Source organism: Calonectris borealis, chromosome 1, assembly GCF_964195595.1.
Source record: "Calonectris borealis chromosome 1, bCalBor7.hap1.2, whole genome shotgun sequence".
NCBI classification, from domain to species: domain Eukaryota; kingdom Metazoa; phylum Chordata; class Aves; order Procellariiformes; family Procellariidae; genus Calonectris; species Calonectris borealis.
In genome coordinates, this window is record NC_134312.1 from 32,722,614 (window position 1) to 32,743,313 (window position 20,700).

A 20,700-nucleotide genomic window follows, 5' to 3' on the forward strand; every position below is an offset into this window, starting at 1 on the left:
TTGAAAAAGCTTGAATCGCCTCCTAATGGCATTAGTTTGTCCTTAGATAAAGTATGGGATGAGTCTGAGTGTCAGTCAAAGTAAGAGCTAAAGAGTAAGAGGAAGAGTAAAGCCCCATTAAATGTATTCCTTGTAAAGGACCAAATAAAACCACTCTGGTTTTGTCAAATTTTATTTAATTGATTGCTTTTAGCTACCTGACAGAAGTCACACGAAGAAATTGTGTTCCATGAAACAGAAAATCAGGCTGCAAGTGTTGATGAATCAGTGATTTTGGTGTGGAAGGAAGGTAAAAATGCCTTTACCAGAGGACTTTGTCATGCAAGACCATGTAATGCAAGAGAAAGGAACCTGAACTTTCTCCATCTGTTGGTCATAAGTTGAACAAAAGTTTTTATATCATTGACATACACTTTTGGGTTTTCCTCTTAATAATGAAAATATAAGGAAATTTGATTTTTTATCTTTTAGGGGAAATAATTCTGAAATGTAATCCCAATTTTAGGGCACTTTCTAGCAAAGCACTTCAAGTGAACAAATCTGGGGTCAAATAAGGGCCTCAGCAAGTGTGTAAGGTGTCAATATCTGTGAAGATTGACTTAATATTTAGGTTCCCAGCCACCTATTTCATCTTCCAGATAGCCAGCGGTCCTGGGTCACCTGATCCCAAATTCTGATTAACTTTTACAGACCTTCTATGGTCTGCAGAGAGAAGTTCACTTCATGTGGGTGTTGAATCCTGTGCTGGAAGATTTCCTCTTTCAATAGATTATAGAGATGGATACTCCATAGGATGCAGAAGTAGCTGAAGAGTGACTAACTCTTAATTCACTTAGACAGTTAAAGTTAAGTAGGTTAGATCCAAACATCAGTTAATTTATTTGTCAGTGTGTAACTCCATCTTCCTGAAGGATATTTCTTGGTTTGTGGTGTTCCTTTTGCACTTGAATGATACTGGTAGAAATTATTTTAGCAGGGGCAGCTTCTTGTTTTGGATTCCTAAGCCTTTTTTCTGGGCTTTCAAATGCAAAGCAAGTGCAGATAATCTCTGTTCCTCTTCCACGGGCAGCTCGGCCTTAACCACTCAGGACAGAGGGGACAGTAGGATCGCGTTTGAAGTCTGAAATTGCGATTTGTAGTTATTCGGTGATTCAGCACTTAAGTAATAACAAATGCAGAATTTTTAACAAATTCAACTAATCCAATACAAAGGTTTATATAGGATGTAATTAAGAGGAATATGCACTTCCAGTATTTCTGTTTCATTCATATATTATCGTATTCTTACATTAAGGGTTTTTTTCCTTGCTGTGTAAGCGAAGGGTTTTTCTCCTGCCTACCACTTCCATCTCTGGCAGTTCTCAGCTCAAGTCACTGGGTGGCAGGTTTGCTCAGGCTTTCTCGGATGCAAAGGGGTGAGCTGTTGTGCATTTGACAGCAGCAGCCCTGGCTGCTGGGCTTTAAGCAGCGGAGTCCCGTGCTGCCACCCAACAAACATAAAAGAAAAAAGTATTCCATCATGAATATTAAAATTACTGGATATGTGATGCATGCTCTCTGTGCTATAATTTCCTGTTGATGAAGGATGCTCATCTGTCTTCCTGATAATATCTCTATTAATTTATGTGACAGTGCAGATCAACATGCTGAAACTTGATACAGCCACAGTATTTCAGTTCTCAAAATAATACTAATATTGTTGTCACATACACATAATGGAATGCTAATGAAATTCATGTGAATACCTGCATAAGTCTTCTTTCTTTAAATGGAAGCTTTGGTATCTCCATTATTTGCTGAAGGCAAAACTAATTTGCATTACATTAGTACTAGAACTCATTTATCAAAAGAACATTTGTCAGTGCTGTTTTGATTTCCTATGACAGTGATATTTAAAAAGAAAAAAATATATATTAATTGGTTAGCTTTAGAAGAGTCAAATGGAGTCTTTGAAATCTTACTATCAAATTGATTGCTTTTGACTTTATGTATGGTTGTTTCTCTGATGTTTGGTCGAGGAACTAAACATTAACACATCCTTTCAAGTCCCATAGAGATATAGCACTTCAAGTAATCTGGAAAACTCTAATGTTCAGTCATTTGTAATTTATGGATCTGCTTTTTGTTGTGTGTATTTGAAGATTGAAAAGCTTGCTTTTAATATATATTTAAAAAATATACAGTATCGAAATAAGGATATTCTTTTAAGTTTATTACAAAAGATTATTTTTAATATGTGAAGGTGTGTAACTATTTTTTTAATACTTTTGGAGCCACACTAGTCCATTCGTATGGATAGTCAGGAAGAGGAACTCCGTAATTTAACTGATTCAAGTCAGAAACTTGTACATACACTTAGGAAGAGTCCAAATGCAGGCTATAGTAGTCTTAGTCACATATAGACACGCATATATTTTAAAATACTTTCCATACCATCAATGTTCCTGTTTGCTACATTGTTTATTAGTTGTCTTAAACAATTCAGTGAACCTGAAACCCTGTTATTTTTCTCACCATTTTATCTTTAATAAATTAAATTAAATTGCCGTACAAGTGTTCAGCAACTTGGCCTACTCACAAATAACTTTCTTTTGTAAGAATCGAAAGACAGAGGAAGTGGTGATGGAAAAACAAATAAGGCCGGACAGTAAGTTTTGTCATAGAGACAATTGACTTGTTGCTTGCTCACGTTTTCTCATATTAGCAGTGAGATTATCAAAAGAACGTAAGGAAAAACTGTGTTTGGGTACCTGAGACCCTTTCACGCCTACCAAAATGCAGGCTTGTATCACTCTATCATGTAATAATCTGGATCATTTAAAGTACCTTACTGAAGTAGTTTGTAAGTTCTATTCTTGGCATCTAGTGTGTTTTTCACATCCCACAGAAAGTACTACCCTTATTTTTACATCAGATAGCTTCAAGGCTTCATGCTGCTTTGTGATCATAATTTATCAAAAAAAGCATTCCATGGAGCCCCACTCGAGATGTTGAGTTCCCCTCTCCTCTGCAAAACCAAAATAAAGCCAGAAAAAAACAGAATTCCAAAATGGTAGGTGCAAAATTGGAGTGATCAAGACTATTTATAAGAGAAACTTGCAGCTCGTTGCTTTATTTTTTTTTAAGATAAACAATATTTTTTTAAATCGTGAGAATTTTGGAATTACCTTAAAAATTTTTTGCATGTCAAAGATTCTTGGTTTCTATTGTTCGGTACTTGAGTTTTGTTAGGAAATTTACATCTTGCATTTAAAAAATACTGAATAGTAGAAAGCAATCATTCTGTTCCTATTGTAAAAGGAGAAGAATCAGAGGTGCATGCCCTGAAACTCTCTGCTGAACTTCTCAGTGATAGGATTAAGATGATTAACAGTTTGAAGCATCTGACATACGAGGAGAGCCCAAGGGAGCTGGGATTATTTAGCCTCCAGAAGAGAAAGCTCTGGAGAATTTTGTCAACATGTATAAATACCTGGTGAGAGGGAACTAAGGAAGACGAGCCAGACTATTCTCATTAGCACCCCGTGAGTGGACAAGAGGTGACAGACAGCAACTGAAAAACAGGAAATTCCAATTAAACAAAAGGAAAACTTTTTCATTGTGAAGGTGGTCAGACATTGAAACAGGTTGCCTGGAGAGGCTATGAAGTCTCCATCCATCAAGTTATTAAAAATATTTGAACTGAAGAAGGCCCTGAGCAACCCGTTCCAGTCAACCCTGCTTTGAGCTGGGAGGTTGGACAAGGCACACCCAGAGATCCCTTCTGACTTCAACTATTGTGTGATTCTGTGATGGTTTAATATAGTTGTGTAAAAAAATACAGTTAAATGAAGTGTATCAAAGATGGTATTGAGTGTTGAAAGAAGATGGCAGCAGTATTTTGCTCAGCCAATACATTTATATGCTGGTGCACAGTTATTTGTCTAGTGGGATATCAGCACCTTTCACCACAAGCAGAAGCTCCAGTGTTTGAAATAAGGAGTTAAGGTATTGGACCAAAGCTTGGTATCAGCAAGAATGAGGTCATTTTAGAAAGTGTATCATGGAAATTTATGCTTTGTTCTTTCTAATTTCCATCAAAATAGGAATTTTAACACTCTGAGAATTGGCAAATCATTTAATTTTAACATTTAGGAATTATTTACCTTACCAGCAGCTTTAATGATGGAATTTTTTTACAGAATTGGTAGGGAATCTTTCACGGGGAGTTCACAGGACAAGAAAGGTGTCTCTATTGATGCTGGACATTGCATAGCATTGACACAACTAAAAAGCCCTCAGAATGAGGAGTGTAGTTCAAGATGGTGCTGACACACCTCAGTGTCATGACTGCTACCGAGCAGCAATTAAGACCTGCTGAATCCGTGGTGTGCTTTGCAGTGTTCATAGGTTCAGGGACGTGGCACAAAGCAAACATGTTCAGCACAGAACTTGCAGGGCTCGTAGCTCAGGCTCTATTCATCTTTGAAGTCGCTTCTGAATCCAAGCTGTCTGTCTATAACTTACTCTGGTGTCCCTGCAACCATCATACAGTTAACCTTCAATAGTGTGGACTTCACTGTATTCTCAAAAGCTTTTTTTTTCCTATGCAAATATTATTCATCTTACTTTATCCCTCTCCAAAGTACAGAAAACGTTGCAGTCTTCTAGGACCACGTTCATAATATTCTGGAGACGCGTGGCCGGGCAGTTACTTTACATTAAAGTAAATCACACATGGAAGGGCCTGTTTTCTTCACTTTCACTGTAAAAGGTGGTTAGTTCAGATACCAAAATCCATGCTACAGATGTCTAAAATAGGTGAGATGAATTCTGGATTGGAGGCAGCATTTGCCAAAAAGGAAAGTTCTCCAAAACAGCTGTTTTTGTAAACCACAGAGAATAAGTTGGACTATAAAAATTCTATTAGAGGAGTATAGCTTAATACCTGCTTGGTTTTTGTCAACTATTATAAATTGCAGTTCCTTGGCTGGATATGGTAGACAAAGGTGTTTTACTGCATGCTCCTGCTTCAACATATTACTGAGTAGATACTTAGTTTTATCGTATAAATCTCTCCTTGCACACTCCACAGTTTTCTGTGGCAGAAAAGATACAAAGATTTTAATTTTAATTTTTCTTCACTGCTTCCCCTGGTAATCCTCCTTGCAGAGTGTGGAGTCTAGCTACAGCTATATGACAGGAAATCGATAGAAACTTCAGGAGGGGAACTGAAGAATTAGAGAAAAATGTTTAGATAGGAAAGCTCAGTTACCCACTGATGAGTAAGAAGAGGCTGTGTATGGATTGGAACAAAACCCGGGAGACAGCGTCATGGTGAGCTCATTCAGTACAATTTGTTGAATATATTGAGGGGGCAGGTGATTGTTCATGAAGCATGGCCAAGCAAATCAGCTGAGCTACTGCTTTTTCTGAAAAAGAGTTGCAGGACTCTCCAAAGGCACTGTCTCAATACCTTCCTTTCAGTGCCTTGGTGTATTAGGGAGATGCTTTAGACATGAGTGAGTCGGAAGTCACATATTTTGGCTAGGTTTGGGGTAAAATTTAGAGGCTAGGGCCTAATAGTAACGTAGTGAGCATGGAATGAGATGGATGGAGTCAGTGGTTAAGAACAAGGAGGGGAAGAAGAGCAGAAGATGTAGTGCTGAGGGTGAAGCCAACGAGCCGTTAGCTCTGACAGAAGCCTTTGAGGAAACCTATTATTAATCCACAGTGCTATTTCCAGCACAGAGAAATGTAGTCTGTTTAGAGGATCAAGATATGCCAACTTCTGTGCTAGAATTAAAAAATTGCACTGCAAAATCAGTTGACTGTAACTTTATGTGCTTGTGAGACTTCACAAACTATCAAAATCCATGTACCATCCCTAGTTAGGTAGCAGGAGCTGAGAAAGCCAGGTGTGAGCACTACTCAGAGAAATGTAGTTTGCAGTGTATTGTGAATTTTCATCATCAGCCGTAAAGTTGTGAGCCATAAGTGAACAAGTACCTAGGCCTTTTCTGTTGTTGGAGATGAAATAAGAGGGCATATTATCACAGGGATGTTGGTGCAAAGCACGGTGTCCTCAGGCATACTCAGTGGTATGCTGAATGGGGAAGAATAATATATTTGTTGGAAATATTTCCCAGTCCACATTTCAGGGGTAGAATTAGCACTCTACTTCCTTTAAATATAGTTTGCTGAAGGAAGAGATTCTTCAGTGGGAATGATTCTGTCATCATTATCCTGCTGGGTTTTTTATTTACCCGTAACTTTCATGCCAGCCACGGCTTGTAAAACAAAGTGAGATAAGCTCTCCTGCGAATCGAATGGAGACAATAGAGCTGCACTGGTGATGGTGTCCCCATGTCACCTCTGATCTCAATATCAGGAAAATAGCTATAATCACATTTACATTAACATTTGTCAACAGCTGTTGGATTATCTGTTCTACTTGTATCTACCACATAGCAGATCCTCTACTGGCAGGAACAAAACAATTGACGTGAACTCACTGAGTTAATAATTTTAGGTACATGTAATAGAAAAAGATGTTTTAAATTATTGCTAGCTCTGGAAAAGCTGATCTCATCACCAAGAATCCCATCTCTTCCACATTACTTCTTATCGATTCTCTTATCATCTTACCTTCACTGTGTATTAAACACCTCTGAAGCTCACATGTCTAGTTTTTGAACCTGAATTTAAAAAAAAAAAGACTCTGTCTCTGCTTACCAGGTTGTTCTATTTCTGCCAAGTTAGTTTTATTATTACAAAGGGCTCGTTAGGTTCATACTAGCATAAGTTTCTTTTTTGTCTCTGAGGTCCCAACAGAAGCGGATACTGCTTTCAATCAAAAGACTAGATTCCTGTAAATGATTTTTGATCATACAGGGGCACATTCTGATGGCTTTCAGTAATTTAGTGCACTGGCAAAGGTGATTGATAGTCAAAAGAGAACAGTGAATCTCAGAAATAGGTCATACAATGCTATTTTTGACATCACTATTAAAGCATAAATATAGGGCTCATATGATGAAAGTCTTTGCTTGAAACTTGGTAAATAACTGAGTGGTGAACCACAGATACCCTTGAAACATCCCTGAGTACTGCTATCAATATTTCCAGTCTGTGATTCGGTTTTCTCTGACTTAAGGAAGGCATTTTTAAACTTAGCCAAGCTGAGGTTTTTGAATGAAAACATACAGTGCATTCATATCTAATTTGTGGACAGAATTTGCTGATGCTGATGCTCTTTATTTGCTTTATAAGCTCTTCTTTTACCACCAAGAACTTAGGATTCTTCTGAGGTATGGAAAGCTTCATCACCAACTGCATAAAACCTTGCTCCAGGAGAGCTTCTGAACCAACAAGATACAATACCATATCTATGGGTTGTTGATTTTTAAATTATGTTACATTTTCCCATCTGTTTTTTATCATGTAGATTTTAAGACCAAGTTCCCGTAAGAGAAATTAACGTTAGAGCAAGTATATGGGCACATCATTAATAAATATAATAAAGTATTTTAATTAAAGTGCTAACATAGGAGTTAATGAGTATTAAGACTATTAAGAATTTGCAATCATTTGTTATTGAAGTAATAATACGATTATGAGAATTCTAAGTTTATGCAGTTTTTCTAAACCTTATTGCTTTGCCCAACCTTTGCTTATGTTTATTTGCATATCAAAGTGCAAGCAATGATCAGAGATTCACAGGCAGTGTGGTTCTTTCTAGAATGTTAATAAACTAAAGGTCTATACACAGCACTCAGAGAATTGTTTGTCTCTTTTATTGAAACCAAAACCAATAAGAACAAAACAAAAAAATCCAGGAACCGAAAACTCAAGGAGTTTGAACTTCTGCAGCTTCTTTGTTGTGATTTTTTGGAGGGCAGAGGTGCAGGTAGCCGCCCTCTCTGCTCCCATAGAAGTACTGACACTCCCACTGATTTTTCTTCCTGAAAGCTGTTGACAGCGTTGCTTAGCCCACTGTAGACGAAAAAGCCTTACATGTGGTTAGTCAGGCAGCCAGCCAGGGTTCACTTATGCAGTAATCCCCACAGATTTTCAAAGGATGCTGTCCTCGAAGGCAGTTCCCCTGGCGTTCTCACCTCATCTCTATACCCTGTGTGCACTTTGGCAAATTAAATTAAAAGCCCTGTTATGTTAGTCTGGAGTGCAAAGTGTGAAAATATATATACACACACGGACATAGTTTAATAATAACTAAAAAAGAAATGGTCAGAAATATATCAAGAACATTGGATTGTTCACTGATCAAACTAATCTATTTGATCATTGCTAACAGCACTTGTGTCACTCAAAAATTGAAAAGGTACAGCGTAACCTGCATTTCTCTCTGACCCCATGAGGCAATCAGCTGAAGTGTTGCTAGCCAGAATTAAGCAGTTTCGTTCATGGGTGCGTGATTCTCCTTTTATCCAATCACTGGTTTACCTCAGTAATTTCTTACAGATGTGAATTCTTATGCTGGGCCAAAAAAATTGGTGTTAACAGATTTCAGTTTGTGCTGAATTTTTATGCTGGCAGAATTTGAAGCTGGCATCCAAAATCCTTGCTGGAGTTTGGAAAGGAAAAGGATGGTTTTATCTGGCTATTTTAATCTCCCCTAAATATAGACTCTAAACTGACATTCTAGTTTCAGAACATTTGGAAAAGATTTAACCTTACTTTTTTCCCCCCTTCCTTTTCAGTCAGGAAACATAAACTGGGTGACATAGCTTTATTTCATTTCTTCAGGATGTCTAAATGCAGAGACACTAAGGACAGCCCGTAATATTTGAGATTGTATTGAAGGTCTTTGTTGTTCCCCAGAACCTTCCATGATGATAGCACTAGTTCTTACAGATGAATATTTAGCAATTTCTTTTTTACATACCATTTTGCATCTGAATTCCTTTTGTTCCTGCATGCGAAGGTTTCAGGATTGCAGTGAGTTATCTCAGTGGTTGTTTTTTTAAAAAATTGTATTTCTGAACAATCTACAGTGAATTAGGAAATCTGAACGTTGCCCCTTTCGGTATAGTGTGGTATAAATCCATCTGTTAATCTTTTGTAACATTTTGACTTCCATGAAAGCAATCAGATATATTTTGGAGAGAACGTTTGGGTTTTTTCTGAGATACCTTTAAGACTAACACGTGTATAACCCTGTGATTTAACCTAGTAATCTTTTTCTGGAATAAAATGCAGGATAGCTAAGCAAAATATTTCAAGTGTGTTATTTTTAAACATTTATATAAATGTCTTAACATAAAATGTGTTTTTCATTAAGAATAGCGTGGTATATCTCGTGGTCTCTGTTCTACTCCTTGTGTTACAGGTGCCCATCAGTTACTCAGTGGGTTCACAGAAGCGTCATAGGACAAAAATACTTCATTCGGTTTGCCTATCTGTACAGCCACAGGTAGCAGCAGATAGCGGACCTTACCGCCATCCGAAAACGATCTTCCCGATGGTCTAGCATTGGTGAAGAGTGTTGAGGAAGGGTTAGGGTCTGTGATGGTGATGATGAGTGTATGAGCCTCGTTGAACGGTGAATTGCTTCCCTGGAGGTCCTGCTGCCATTTGCCAGGGGGGATAGTGTGGCCGGCAGGGCAGGGGCTTCGCCTGCAAGGGCCCCATCCCGCAGGGCCCGAGGGAGGGCAGCAGGGCAGGTCTGGTGGTGGCAGCCAAGGCCGGGCACGGCCCAGGGTGTCTGGGCAGGTCCGTCGTGAGGAGGCCGGGTCGCGGTCGGGCTGGGAAGTGAGCTGGCCGCTCAGCAGGTGAGCACCAGCAGGGCCCACGGCCAGGCCGGGCTGTGCCCTGACGGGAGCTGTAGTTCTGGCGGGGCCAGAAAGGCAGCGTTTCAGCTCCCGCAGCAGGGGGTCAGCCCTGGCTGAGCCTCACTGCAGCACTGTCTGTGTGTGCCCCATCATGGGTCGCCGAAGGAAGGGGCTGCTCTGGGCTGTGCTGTCCCGGAGCCGTCCTGGAGCCCCAGCAGCCCTGCCTCCCGCCACGGGGTTGTGGTTACTGCCATTGTCCTGTCCATCGCCAACACCACTGCGCAGAACGGGGACTGGCCTTTTCTCTAAGGAGCTGTGACACATGTTGAACATTATTGTTTCTTCGCAGTCGCTGCACTTTATCTCTCTTTGGTGCACCTTTATTTAGGCTGTGATTGTAGCCTCTCTGCGATAAAAACGTTTGTACTGCTTTAGGCTTGTAAAGGAAGAGCCAAACAGTATCCTGCTCTGTTAGTAGGACTCTCCATGACATGTTATCATACAAATGTGCATAAAAAATCAAGTAATGGTACAGAGGAATCATCGAACTGCTATTTATGAAAAATTCTTGACTAAATTTAATGTTCAGATATGGGCTTAGAATAGTAAAAGGGCAATGTTGGCTTGTGAAAAATACATTTACTAAGACATCTGTTTTTTTCATGTCTGGTAAAGAGCAGCATCTCTTCAGGAAACATAGGACACTTTCAACAGCTGTCATATAAATCAGATGTATCTTTGAGGGTGATTCATGCTCGAAGTAAGCACTTGCTCTTTGGAAATAGCAACCACTATATATCAGTTGGGAGGGATGTGTAGAGAGGTATCACATAGCTGTACAGAGATGTTTACCAGCTTCACTAAGTGCTATTTTTGTAACAGATTAAATCCAACGGTGAGCTGCTCATTAAAAATGTTCAGCTGCGGCACGCTGGGAGGTACATGTGCACTGCTCAGACGATTGTTGACAACTCCTCGGCTTCGGCTGACCTTGTGGTAAGAGGTAAGGTTCTCCAGGTAAAAGAGAAATGTGGCTGGTTTTCATCTGAACAAGCAGAGTGTTTCTGGTTGTTTAGAATATGTTATTTCTCATCAAGAAATGACAGAAATTAAAACAAGAAGTGCATGCACATGCGAAGTCCTTAAAGTCTGCTCATGGTAGTGAATCTATTCCAGACATTTAAAGGTCTAACTAAGCATGTATTTTCCTGAAAAGCAATAAAGAATTTTTTATTATGGGTATTTTCCTTATGTTAAAATAATTTTTACACAGTTTAATTTGGTGTTCATTATTAAAAATAGATTTTAAGCATCATTTCAATATATCCACTGTATAACATTTTTAAGAAGCCACTTCTGTTTTTTCATAAAGCTTTATGGATTAAATTATTGTGTATAATACTAGGCTTACATTAAAAGGATTCCTAGTTTTCAAATGACAGAAACCAGGACATTTGGGGTTAAGTTTATCACTTCATTGTTGACTGGTTCATGTCTGTTAAGTGTTACAGACATGTGGTCTCAAAAGACTGTGCTTGCTCATACAGTACGTATCCTACAGGATCTGGTACAATGCGTGGTTTCAGTAGCGTGGGTTAATTCATGTCCTTTGGGCATTTTACTCTGTTTTGAGCCTCCAGATATAATATAGCACGTTCTGAAGTGCTAATGCTCTGTAATGCTAACAATTCAGAGGAGACATAACTTGTACTTGCGGCCGCATTGCTGTCATGTTTTGCCCCACGTTCCAGTTATACTATAGAGCTGTATAGCATCTGAAGTATAGCTTGTGCCTTCATTCTGAATTTCTGTCATGTGAGGATGTTGTGGACTTGAATATTTCTGTATTTCATTTTTGCTGGGTAATAACAGCCAGTGAAATGTCATCAGTTTTGGATGAAATGTCAAAGCAAATATGATAAGTGGTGAAACTGCAGAATACATCTGCAAAGAAAAAGAGAAGGGTCTGTTAAGCAATTCCTTTTAAAAATAAAAAGAGAGACGAGGTGCTTTATCAAGCTTCTGATTCTGCTTCAACCCAGTAATTGTAATTAGAATCATTGTTCTGAGGTTATGTTGTGGAAGAAATTAGCATTCATTTTATGCTCAACATTTGGGTTTTAATATGATGAACACAGTTCTGCCTGAGTAATTCTCACTACCATTTTTGTCAGTGGAAGACTCAACATCTTACAGGGTGTCACGAATGAGTGGTTTAGAGGCCGCAAGGGGCCCCACAAGGGGCAAGGTTAAATATCTGATGAAATGTGACAAAGGTGACATTATAGTTACACTGTAGGAAGAGGCAACAGCAAAGTATGAAAACACAGAGCTAGGTTCCACAGCGTCTCATCAATGAAGCAGTAAAGGATAACCACTGTTCATGCAGGCACATGAAGATATTTTGTCTGTCCACAAAACAATTTAACGGTTCGTATGGATTGTCCTATGTGATCTTAGAGCATTACAATTGCTGTTGTGTTCAGGAGAATTGCAAGTGATATTAGTACACTGAAGACTGTCAGGCCCCTGAGTGCACCAACAGACCTTAATGGCCCTGACCAGCCTCACCCAGGACACCCACCCATGCAATTGCCCATAGGCCCAGGAGCCCCGTTAAGCTCAGCCCTGGACCTTCAGCCCTGACTGGAGCTATGTTACAGACATGCCTGCTTCCAGCTCTGTTTCTGGACCTGCCTCCTGGATGGGCTTCAGACCTATGCTGTAGGTAGCTTGTCTCCTGGATGGACTGCTTGGAGATATGCAGTAGTCTATCCCCTGGATGCACCTGAGTCATTGCTGGCAGTACCGAGGACCGCCATATCAGCACCCGGCTCTGCCCCCTGTACTCAGACCCTGCAGGACTGTTGAAGGAACTGCCAACCCTAGGCTTACTTGTGGATCCTGGCTCAGCTTTCCTGAGGGAGCAGCTGGCCCTTAGTGTTTCCTGACACATGCCATTTTCAGAAACTTTGATAGTGAGGTGAGAAGCTGTAAGAGATATCTCCTAAAGAATGAAGGAAAGATCAATCTTGGGACTGATGAACCTTTCCATGCCTTCCAGCTTGAGGGCTTCTGAAGTTAACAGTCTTGCAGGAGAACGGGTCTCTCAGGCCTTACCTGCCTGAGTCCTTAGAGCTGGGCTAGCAAATACGCACGTTACCAGGGTGGAGAGTTGACTAACAACCCTCACCTTAAAAATCAACTCTTAGCAACAGCTTCTGCTTTGTGCATCCTCTGTGAAGAGTAAGAGGCTGTTTCCACATGCAGTGATGTATTTAGTCCTTGCCTTGAAAGGGAGGTCCAAGGACAGCTAATTAGTAGATTAGTTTTCAATGCCAAGATTTGAATTTTAATAGGAGTTCGTTATGAGCAATCCAGTAGTCAACTGGCGTACATTTTTCCAAGGATACTAAATGGGAACTATTCTTGGATCTCAGGAGAAGAAACAATCAGGAGTTTGATTGTCAAAGTCATAGGCCATAGCCCGTAGATTGTGTAGAGTGGTCATGCTTATTTCTTTTTAAGCAATGGCATATGTATTCTTTGAGGAACCAGTCTAAATTTGAATACTTTTGGCGTCGGGAATGGAATCGCTTGCTTGTTAGAAGGATAAATTCATTGAAACAGGGGAACAACAATATCAGGTAGTATATTTGTTTGATTCAGTAATTTCGTTTGGTTCTTTTTGCTCAGATTTATGGAGAAAATAAAGAGCTCAAGAGCTGAAGATACATTTGGCACACTGTGTGTTTAGATCTGATGTAGAAATCTCATTCCATTATTTTTGTTCAGTTGTTTTTGTTTTGGTTTTGGTTTCTCTGTAAATACTACAGAGGAATATATCCTGTTGTTTCTTGTTGGTTTTTTTAATATGCTCTGGGACTTGTTCAATCAGATTATTGGATAATTACCTGAATCATGTTGGCATATTATTATCTCTGAATGTGGAATCAGAAAATACTTCTCAATGGTTCTAATGCATTGTCTCTGTTTTTACACAATAGCTAATATATATCACATAACTGTGTATCATGTAAAACAGAAGCATAATAACAAAACTGGAACAGTCAATATGAAAAGAATGATCTGAAAATATCTAAAGACCCAAGTTTGTAAGTAGGTTCTAAGCTTTGGGTTACAGAATTACTGTAAAGGAGAGGGGTTTTAGCACAGCTTACAGAACATTGTGGTGTCTTTTAGAGATGAAGATTCCTATACTCATATATGTGTGCACCTGCATCACTCTCTTCTTAGCTTTCTAGTTATAAAAAAATCACCTGTGCCTATCGATCTGTACATTTTAGCCTCTCTTCTGGGGACCAAGGCACAGCACAGCAACAATAGAAAAGTTACTCACACAAAGTAGAGGTGTGGGAGTAGTAGTAATTAGAAGAAAAATTGTAAAATTTAAAAAAAAAAAAATGCAAACATTCACTCCAGCAGTTTTTGTCTGTTATTATTGTTCAGAAATAAACCAGATGAGATTTGGTGAAGAGATGTTAAAACCATTTATTAGGTTTAGTGATACACCTGGAAACAACAAGCAAGTTTTGGGAACAGGCTTCAGATCTGAAGTACAACTAACAAGCTTAAAGCTAAATATGGATTGAGAATAATTGTTATTTTAACATAGCTATTTTAAGTAGTTGGTTTGAGCAGAAATAGTATTTAACACTTGAAAAGGAAAGAGATGAGACTGTGAACTAGTTTAGGATAAGCAGCTTCTACCTGTAATGATTTAGCTGGGTGTTGGAAGCATAGTAATGTGCCATCAAGTCAACATCTGTATTTAGTTCATGACTTTTTATATTCACTAGGGCTATGAATTTTGAAGTTAATCTTTGCAAGAGTCTGCCTTTTGAAGAAAAAGAAAATACTCTTTAGAAATTATTTTATAGGTCCTTCTTGATGTTCGAGACTGAAAGGGCAGATGTGGAATGGCTGTTTTGTGAAAAATGTTTTCCCTTTGACGGCTTAGTGCTTCTCTTCCTTGTTGGTGGTCTTTGTGGGGTTATTCTGGTGCACAGAGGTTGTTCGATTTCACCTATGTAGTTTGCAAGACTGCTTTTAGTGGATGTAGTGGATTCCACAATTTGGCATGGATTTTTTAAATTCTTGTTGCGGGAAGGCTTTTGTAGAACTGTAGAAAAGCGTTGCCTAGTTCTGCTTTCACTCAAGTTACATTAGTCAGTAGGAAGTTTGAATTTGGTGGTGGGTTTACCACATTGGGTTAATGTGAAGGCCAAGAGAAATGTGAAGAGGTCTATAGAAATGTCTTTCAAGATATGATTTCTCCAATATAAGTTACAAGATTTTCCATATAAATTGCAGTCAAGGCCAATGTGGCACAAGCAGAAGTGTAGATTAAAAATGGACCACCAATAAGGTCATCATTAGGTGAAATTTAGGAAGGAGGATTTTGTGTATTTTTCCTGACTCTTGAGTTCATGGTTGTTTGAAAAAAGAGTAGCAACAGTTTCAAAGTATCATTTTTTTACTTAAGAAAATCTCAACATTACTACTTAGGCAGGAGTCATGGAAGTTTCATTTGGTAGTTGTTAGATGCAAGAGCATTTATCTTCTGAATCACTCTGCAGAGTATTAAAATGTATATATACATTTTCAATCTGTTCTTAAGTAGAAAGTGAGACTCGAAAGCCTTGTATCTGAAAAATACAAGTAGGAAAGTTAGTGAACTTTCATTTTTAGAATATTTAATTTGTGAATTGAATTACCAATTTGTTTTCTCAGGTCCTCCAGGCCCTCCCGGAGGTATAAGAGTAGAAGAAATTAGAGATACTGCTGTATCACTTACCTGGAGTCGTGGAACAGACAATCATAGCCCTATTTCTAAATACACTATCCAATCAAAAACCTTTCTATCTGAAGAGTGGAAAGATGCCAAAACAGGTAAGAGTAATGCCAGAAGTAATAAGGTCAATAGGTTTTAAAGTGTTTGATTTTTAGAAACCTTGGCTAATCAGAAAATAGTCACAATAAAAGGAAACCAGGGATGCTATTAATGTCTGCTACAGGGTTTGGAGCAGGTACCGTCCTGTCAGTGTGTTGTCAACAGGTTTGTTCCCAGCACTTGGAGGGCCTGAACTGAGTATCAAGAAATACAGAAAAGAACAGGCCAGAGTTTTTACCTGGTTTTTGCTTCTTTCCTTGTTGCTTGAAACATTCTACATCAACTACCAGAATCATAAAAATTTATTTACAGGTTAATTTGGATGACAAACGGGTGTCTTCATTTCTGTATTTGTTATGCAGAAAGTTGGTTAAAATTGTGTGCTTTTTCCTGGGAGCAGACTAAGTTCCAGTTGCGTTAAAACTGACACCCCTAGAGAAAACATAGCTAAGATTATCCTTCTAACCACTGGATGTCATCATTGTGCCACATAATTGCAGTTGAGGAGGCACCTACCTGAACACAGGGCATGCTAATATATATTGCTTTGCAAGATTTAACATAAATGCATAAATTATGAAAATATTTTTAAACTACTAATATCTTTGAATGATTTATGAACGATAGCATTGCTACAAGCTATACAGAATTGTCCTATCAATGTGATTCATTATGCCACTGTAATAGATTATAACTTAAGTGCTTTTCTGTGGAATTAGGGCATCACATACTCAACATTTGTAAATGCTAAGAATATTAATAATTTCAGCTATTGTCTTTCATTTAAGTTGTCCTTTGAAACTACAGAGATAGATGTCTAAGAAATAGACTTTGACATACTGACCTGAAAATCTCTGTTACATTTTTAGAATAAAAAGTTAGAAAAACTAGGCCTACTGCCTTAAATCATATTTCTCTTCTAGAATGTGTAGTATATGTAGCTCTATTGTATGTCATTACCTCCAACAGCCAGCACTAGTATATGACTTATATTAAAGTAGCTTGGGAAATAAAACTAGAAGGTTCCCCAGTCCCTTCCTATCTCTTATATCGTGTTTAATAGTTCCTGTAGAATAGATTTCTTTGAACTGTAAAAAAAAAAAGAAATTAGAGCTATTCAAATAACTGGTGATTTGCTTCAGTAACACTATGCGCAGGAGGGAGGATCCTTGTAGACCAGCCTCTGCTTTTTTCAGGATAAATTATATTTTATTTCGTATTCTTTTTTTTTTCTTTTTTATTAAAAAAAAAAAGGAATTGGGAAGAAATGAGGCTATAGGAAGAATTTATAAACGGGGTGGCAGCTCTGATACTACTTCCTTTTGTGCTGCGTGTTACTGGAACTAGAACGTTTGTAGGAGATACAAGTGTTGGATTCAGATCTTCTCTGTGTTTGGTTCAGAGCAGACACTTGAACCCATCCCTCTCACTTCTCAGGAAGATTCCCTGTTTGCAGTATTATAGGCATGATGGGATGCACTTCTCTGCATCTCTGAAGTTCTGCTTCACAGAATTAATGAGATAGTCACTGAGACATGCAGTGAGACTTTGAGTCTATCCTGTAGCATGTTGAGTGGGATTCACATCCTGAGTGGCACAGGGAGGAATGTAGATTGTTGAAGTCCTTTTTTAAGAAGCTAGCAGGCAAGATATAAATTATTCATTTCTGAAAAGTTGAAATGAACTATTCTGGTGTTTTCAAAATCATTGCTTCTTCATTTGAACCACACTGAGTAATTCTGATTAATAGATGATTCCCTCAAAAAATACGTAAAATCACCATAGTAACCATCATTGACACCACTGCAAGCTCTTACTTAATTTCTGGGCTCCTCCCAGTTTGGCTCGATGTTCACTTTCATATGAAAGAAGCATGATGAACAGTCCAAACTGATCTGTCATCAGTGTTTAGGCTATCATTTAATGCTGCTGATTTTCAATGTGTGGAACAAAAAAATATACTTTGGCATTGCACTTTGGAAATATTGTTGTTATTATTGCTACTACCATTATTCCCAAACCCAATCATTCATCTCAGGTTGCATAATAGTGAGTGTGATTTATGAAAGAAGGGTATTCTACTTCACAGTATGGAAATATGTATGAATGGGTTATGTAATAAGTTGTTTACATTTATGTTGCTCTTTCCAGTTAAGGGGATCAGGTTCTCATCGTGTTGAGTATTCATAATTATTCTGGGAATTTTTGGCACAGTAAGATTAAATGAAGAGATTGAAAGTAGCCCAAGAAAAGGAATGCCAAATTTATATTATGGCTTGGATGCCGTAGGAGGTTTGCAATGGCTCTATTGACTGGACAGAAAAATAATTTGAGTAAGGATGAGGGAGGGTGGTGGGCAGGTGGAAAGACAATGGAAAGTGTTTTTCTTTCTCCTTCAGGGCCTCACTTTGGAATGAAAAATTTTATGATCGTTAGGTAGAGGAAGCTTGTGTCACCATCCAGTGCTTACACTGCCATGCCTGGTTTTTTTGCAGCTATTGCATTCATATTTTAATTCCAAATCAGCTGCCTTCCCAGTGCAGAATATCTCATTTCTCATCTCCCTCTGAACCCAAGACTCTAATTTGACAAACAACTCTTGGCCCACGCAATGAATGAAAATCCTCTGTCTTTCTGTAACTGCAGAGAGCTATAGAAACAACCCCTATTGTCTGTGAATTGTAGACAGAGAGTCATGACTTATGCATTTTATTTATGGTAAAGAAGCTCATCCTTATGACAATAATACGTCTTTCCACAGGAATTACAAGAACACTTACCTTTGTTGGATGAGAACTAGATAGCAAGTTGTAACATGCTCACTAATAAGGTGCACCAAAATATGACCACATTTTATAAACCACTCTTTATCAATTGATCGAACCCTATATTTGCACATGTCTAGCGCTTGTCTATATCATGAATTTTTATTTTACTGTTTCTGCATTCCAGATTTCTCATTGCATTTATCTGTAGGTAAAATGAAATTCTACAACTACAATATGTAATTAGTAAGAATACCTCATAACTACATGTACTTCTTTTGCTAGTTCACACCCAGTTAAAACTTACAAGTCTACAGGGGTTTATCCAAGATAGTGTCATGGTTTCCAAATTCCCAGTCACTGCCGTGAGTACTCCTTGTGAAATGTGGTATTCCTAATGTACAACGTCAAGTTCCCTTCAGTTGGCTATGTGTGGTTGCAGAATACTGGTAGTTTTGCCGAAATCAAACACATTGTTGGCTGATCTTATTGTAAAAATGCTGTTTTCTAAAGCAATTTATTATTTTTTTTAGAACCATCAGATATTGAAGGAAATATGGAATCTGCTACAGTGATTGATTTAATTCCATGGATGGAATATGAGTTCCGGATAATAGCAACAAACACTTTGGGGACAGGAGAACCTAGTATGCCATCACAGAGAATTAGAACTGAAGGCGCTCGTACGTAAAAAGAAAATGTCAAGTTTTTTAATGTACTTCTTAATTTTCACATTTTTATTAATCAGTTCTGTAATTTCTGTAATTTTCTGCACTTCAAAAGATGCAGGTCTAGAGAATACATTTTCAGCCACACACTACTGTAGCTTTTAGTAAGTAAATACCAGACTGTCCAGATGTTATAGCATCAAAGCAGACAGGAAAGAAACATCGTGATACAAACAGCAAATTTGCCTCCATTGCTGAAGTAGAATCATACTGTATCTTTCAGAGATCCCCCACTGTATCAGTCAGTTTGTGTGTGTATGAATGCATGTACGTGCTTAGGAGCAGGGTACAGGACTTAGGAAGAAACATGCATGTGTTTAACAAGGAAAATGCTGTTTGGTTTGTATTGTAACTAAAGAATACATGGCAGGATGTGTGTTATACTGGATAATGCCATTTTTCTGTGATTGTAGGTTTGGTCTTGGGTCTTCTTATTCCACGTCAAAGATGTGACATTATCCGACACAACATATGCCCTTATCAGTCTAATTGCTCAGTGTTAAAATCTCACAGCTTACTTAAGGATATCCTTTAGGCTCAGGCACATCCTTTTTAAAATGAATTCTCCAAAATGAGGAATTAGATGTTACTATTCAAGATAATAGATTCTGGTTTGACTGTACAAAGGAGATAACAGCAGTGCTCTAGGAGGTAATGTATCACTGCAAAAAGACTGTATCCAACAAAGCCTGTATACCAGTATATCCTCCTTGAAACATATTAGCACCCATGTGCAACCTGGATATATTTACAATTGTTGTCCCATAGCTTAAGATTTGAAACTAAAAATGCAAAACCAAAGTGTAAAAATTACTTTTTGCAATTACACATGCTAGGTCATTGCTTTGATTACATAGTATTTTCAAAATAAAATGTATTTGCATTGCAAATTCCAAAACATTTATTAAAAAAGACCCACATTTGGTCCATTAAAAATTGTGTTGCTTAGGGAGAAAGGAAATACAGATTGGTTAAATTAATCTGGACAGGGAAGGAAAAGCCACAGAACTTTAATACTAAAGTAAAAGAAAATTACTACCTATAAAATTAACTATTAGCATCATATGTTTTATGACTCAACAGCTGTATTTGAAGGCCCAGGAATCTAAATGAGAAATCAACGCATGCTTCTTGGAGTGCATGGTGCACAATAGACATTTTTGAAATGTCAGAAAAGAGACAGAAAGGGAGGGGAAATAATGCTCATAGGTGGAATAGTGGTAGTGTCCTGCAGTTTGCAGTGTGCCATGTTCATGGTATTTGCTGTAGCCTCCCAAAAAATGGCATATCCTCCAGTTTTGTAGCAGGTTGCAATACTTTTGCAAGAGGTAGTCTGTTTAGTCTGTTGTCTCATTCCCCACGTGCAGCACCATTGTCATCTCTGGCACACTGTGAGACATTTTTGGTGAAACAAAGCAAAATGTTAATGCAGTCTTTCTAGGCATCAGTCAGCACTTCTTGCCATGCCAAAATAGGGTATAAATCAGTAACAGTTTGCAGATGAACTTCTGTGCCCAAGTGCA

The 20,700-nt window shown here is 38.3% G+C and overlaps 1 protein-coding gene across 1 annotated transcript in view; it reads left to right on the plus strand.

The window, feature by feature from the left end:
* The window catches only part of CNTN1 (contactin 1), a 268,296-nt gene that overhangs the window by 205,826 nt on the left and 41,770 nt on the right, over window positions 1–20,700 (plus strand). The window contains exons 15-17 of the mRNA XM_075147813.1: window positions 10,653–10,773; window positions 15,525–15,683; window positions 18,983–19,132. Coding sequence (XP_075003914.1) covers window positions 10,653–10,773; window positions 15,525–15,683; window positions 18,983–19,132 — 430 coding nt within the window. The remainder of the gene's footprint in view (window positions 1–10,652; window positions 10,774–15,524; window positions 15,684–18,982; window positions 19,133–20,700) is intronic.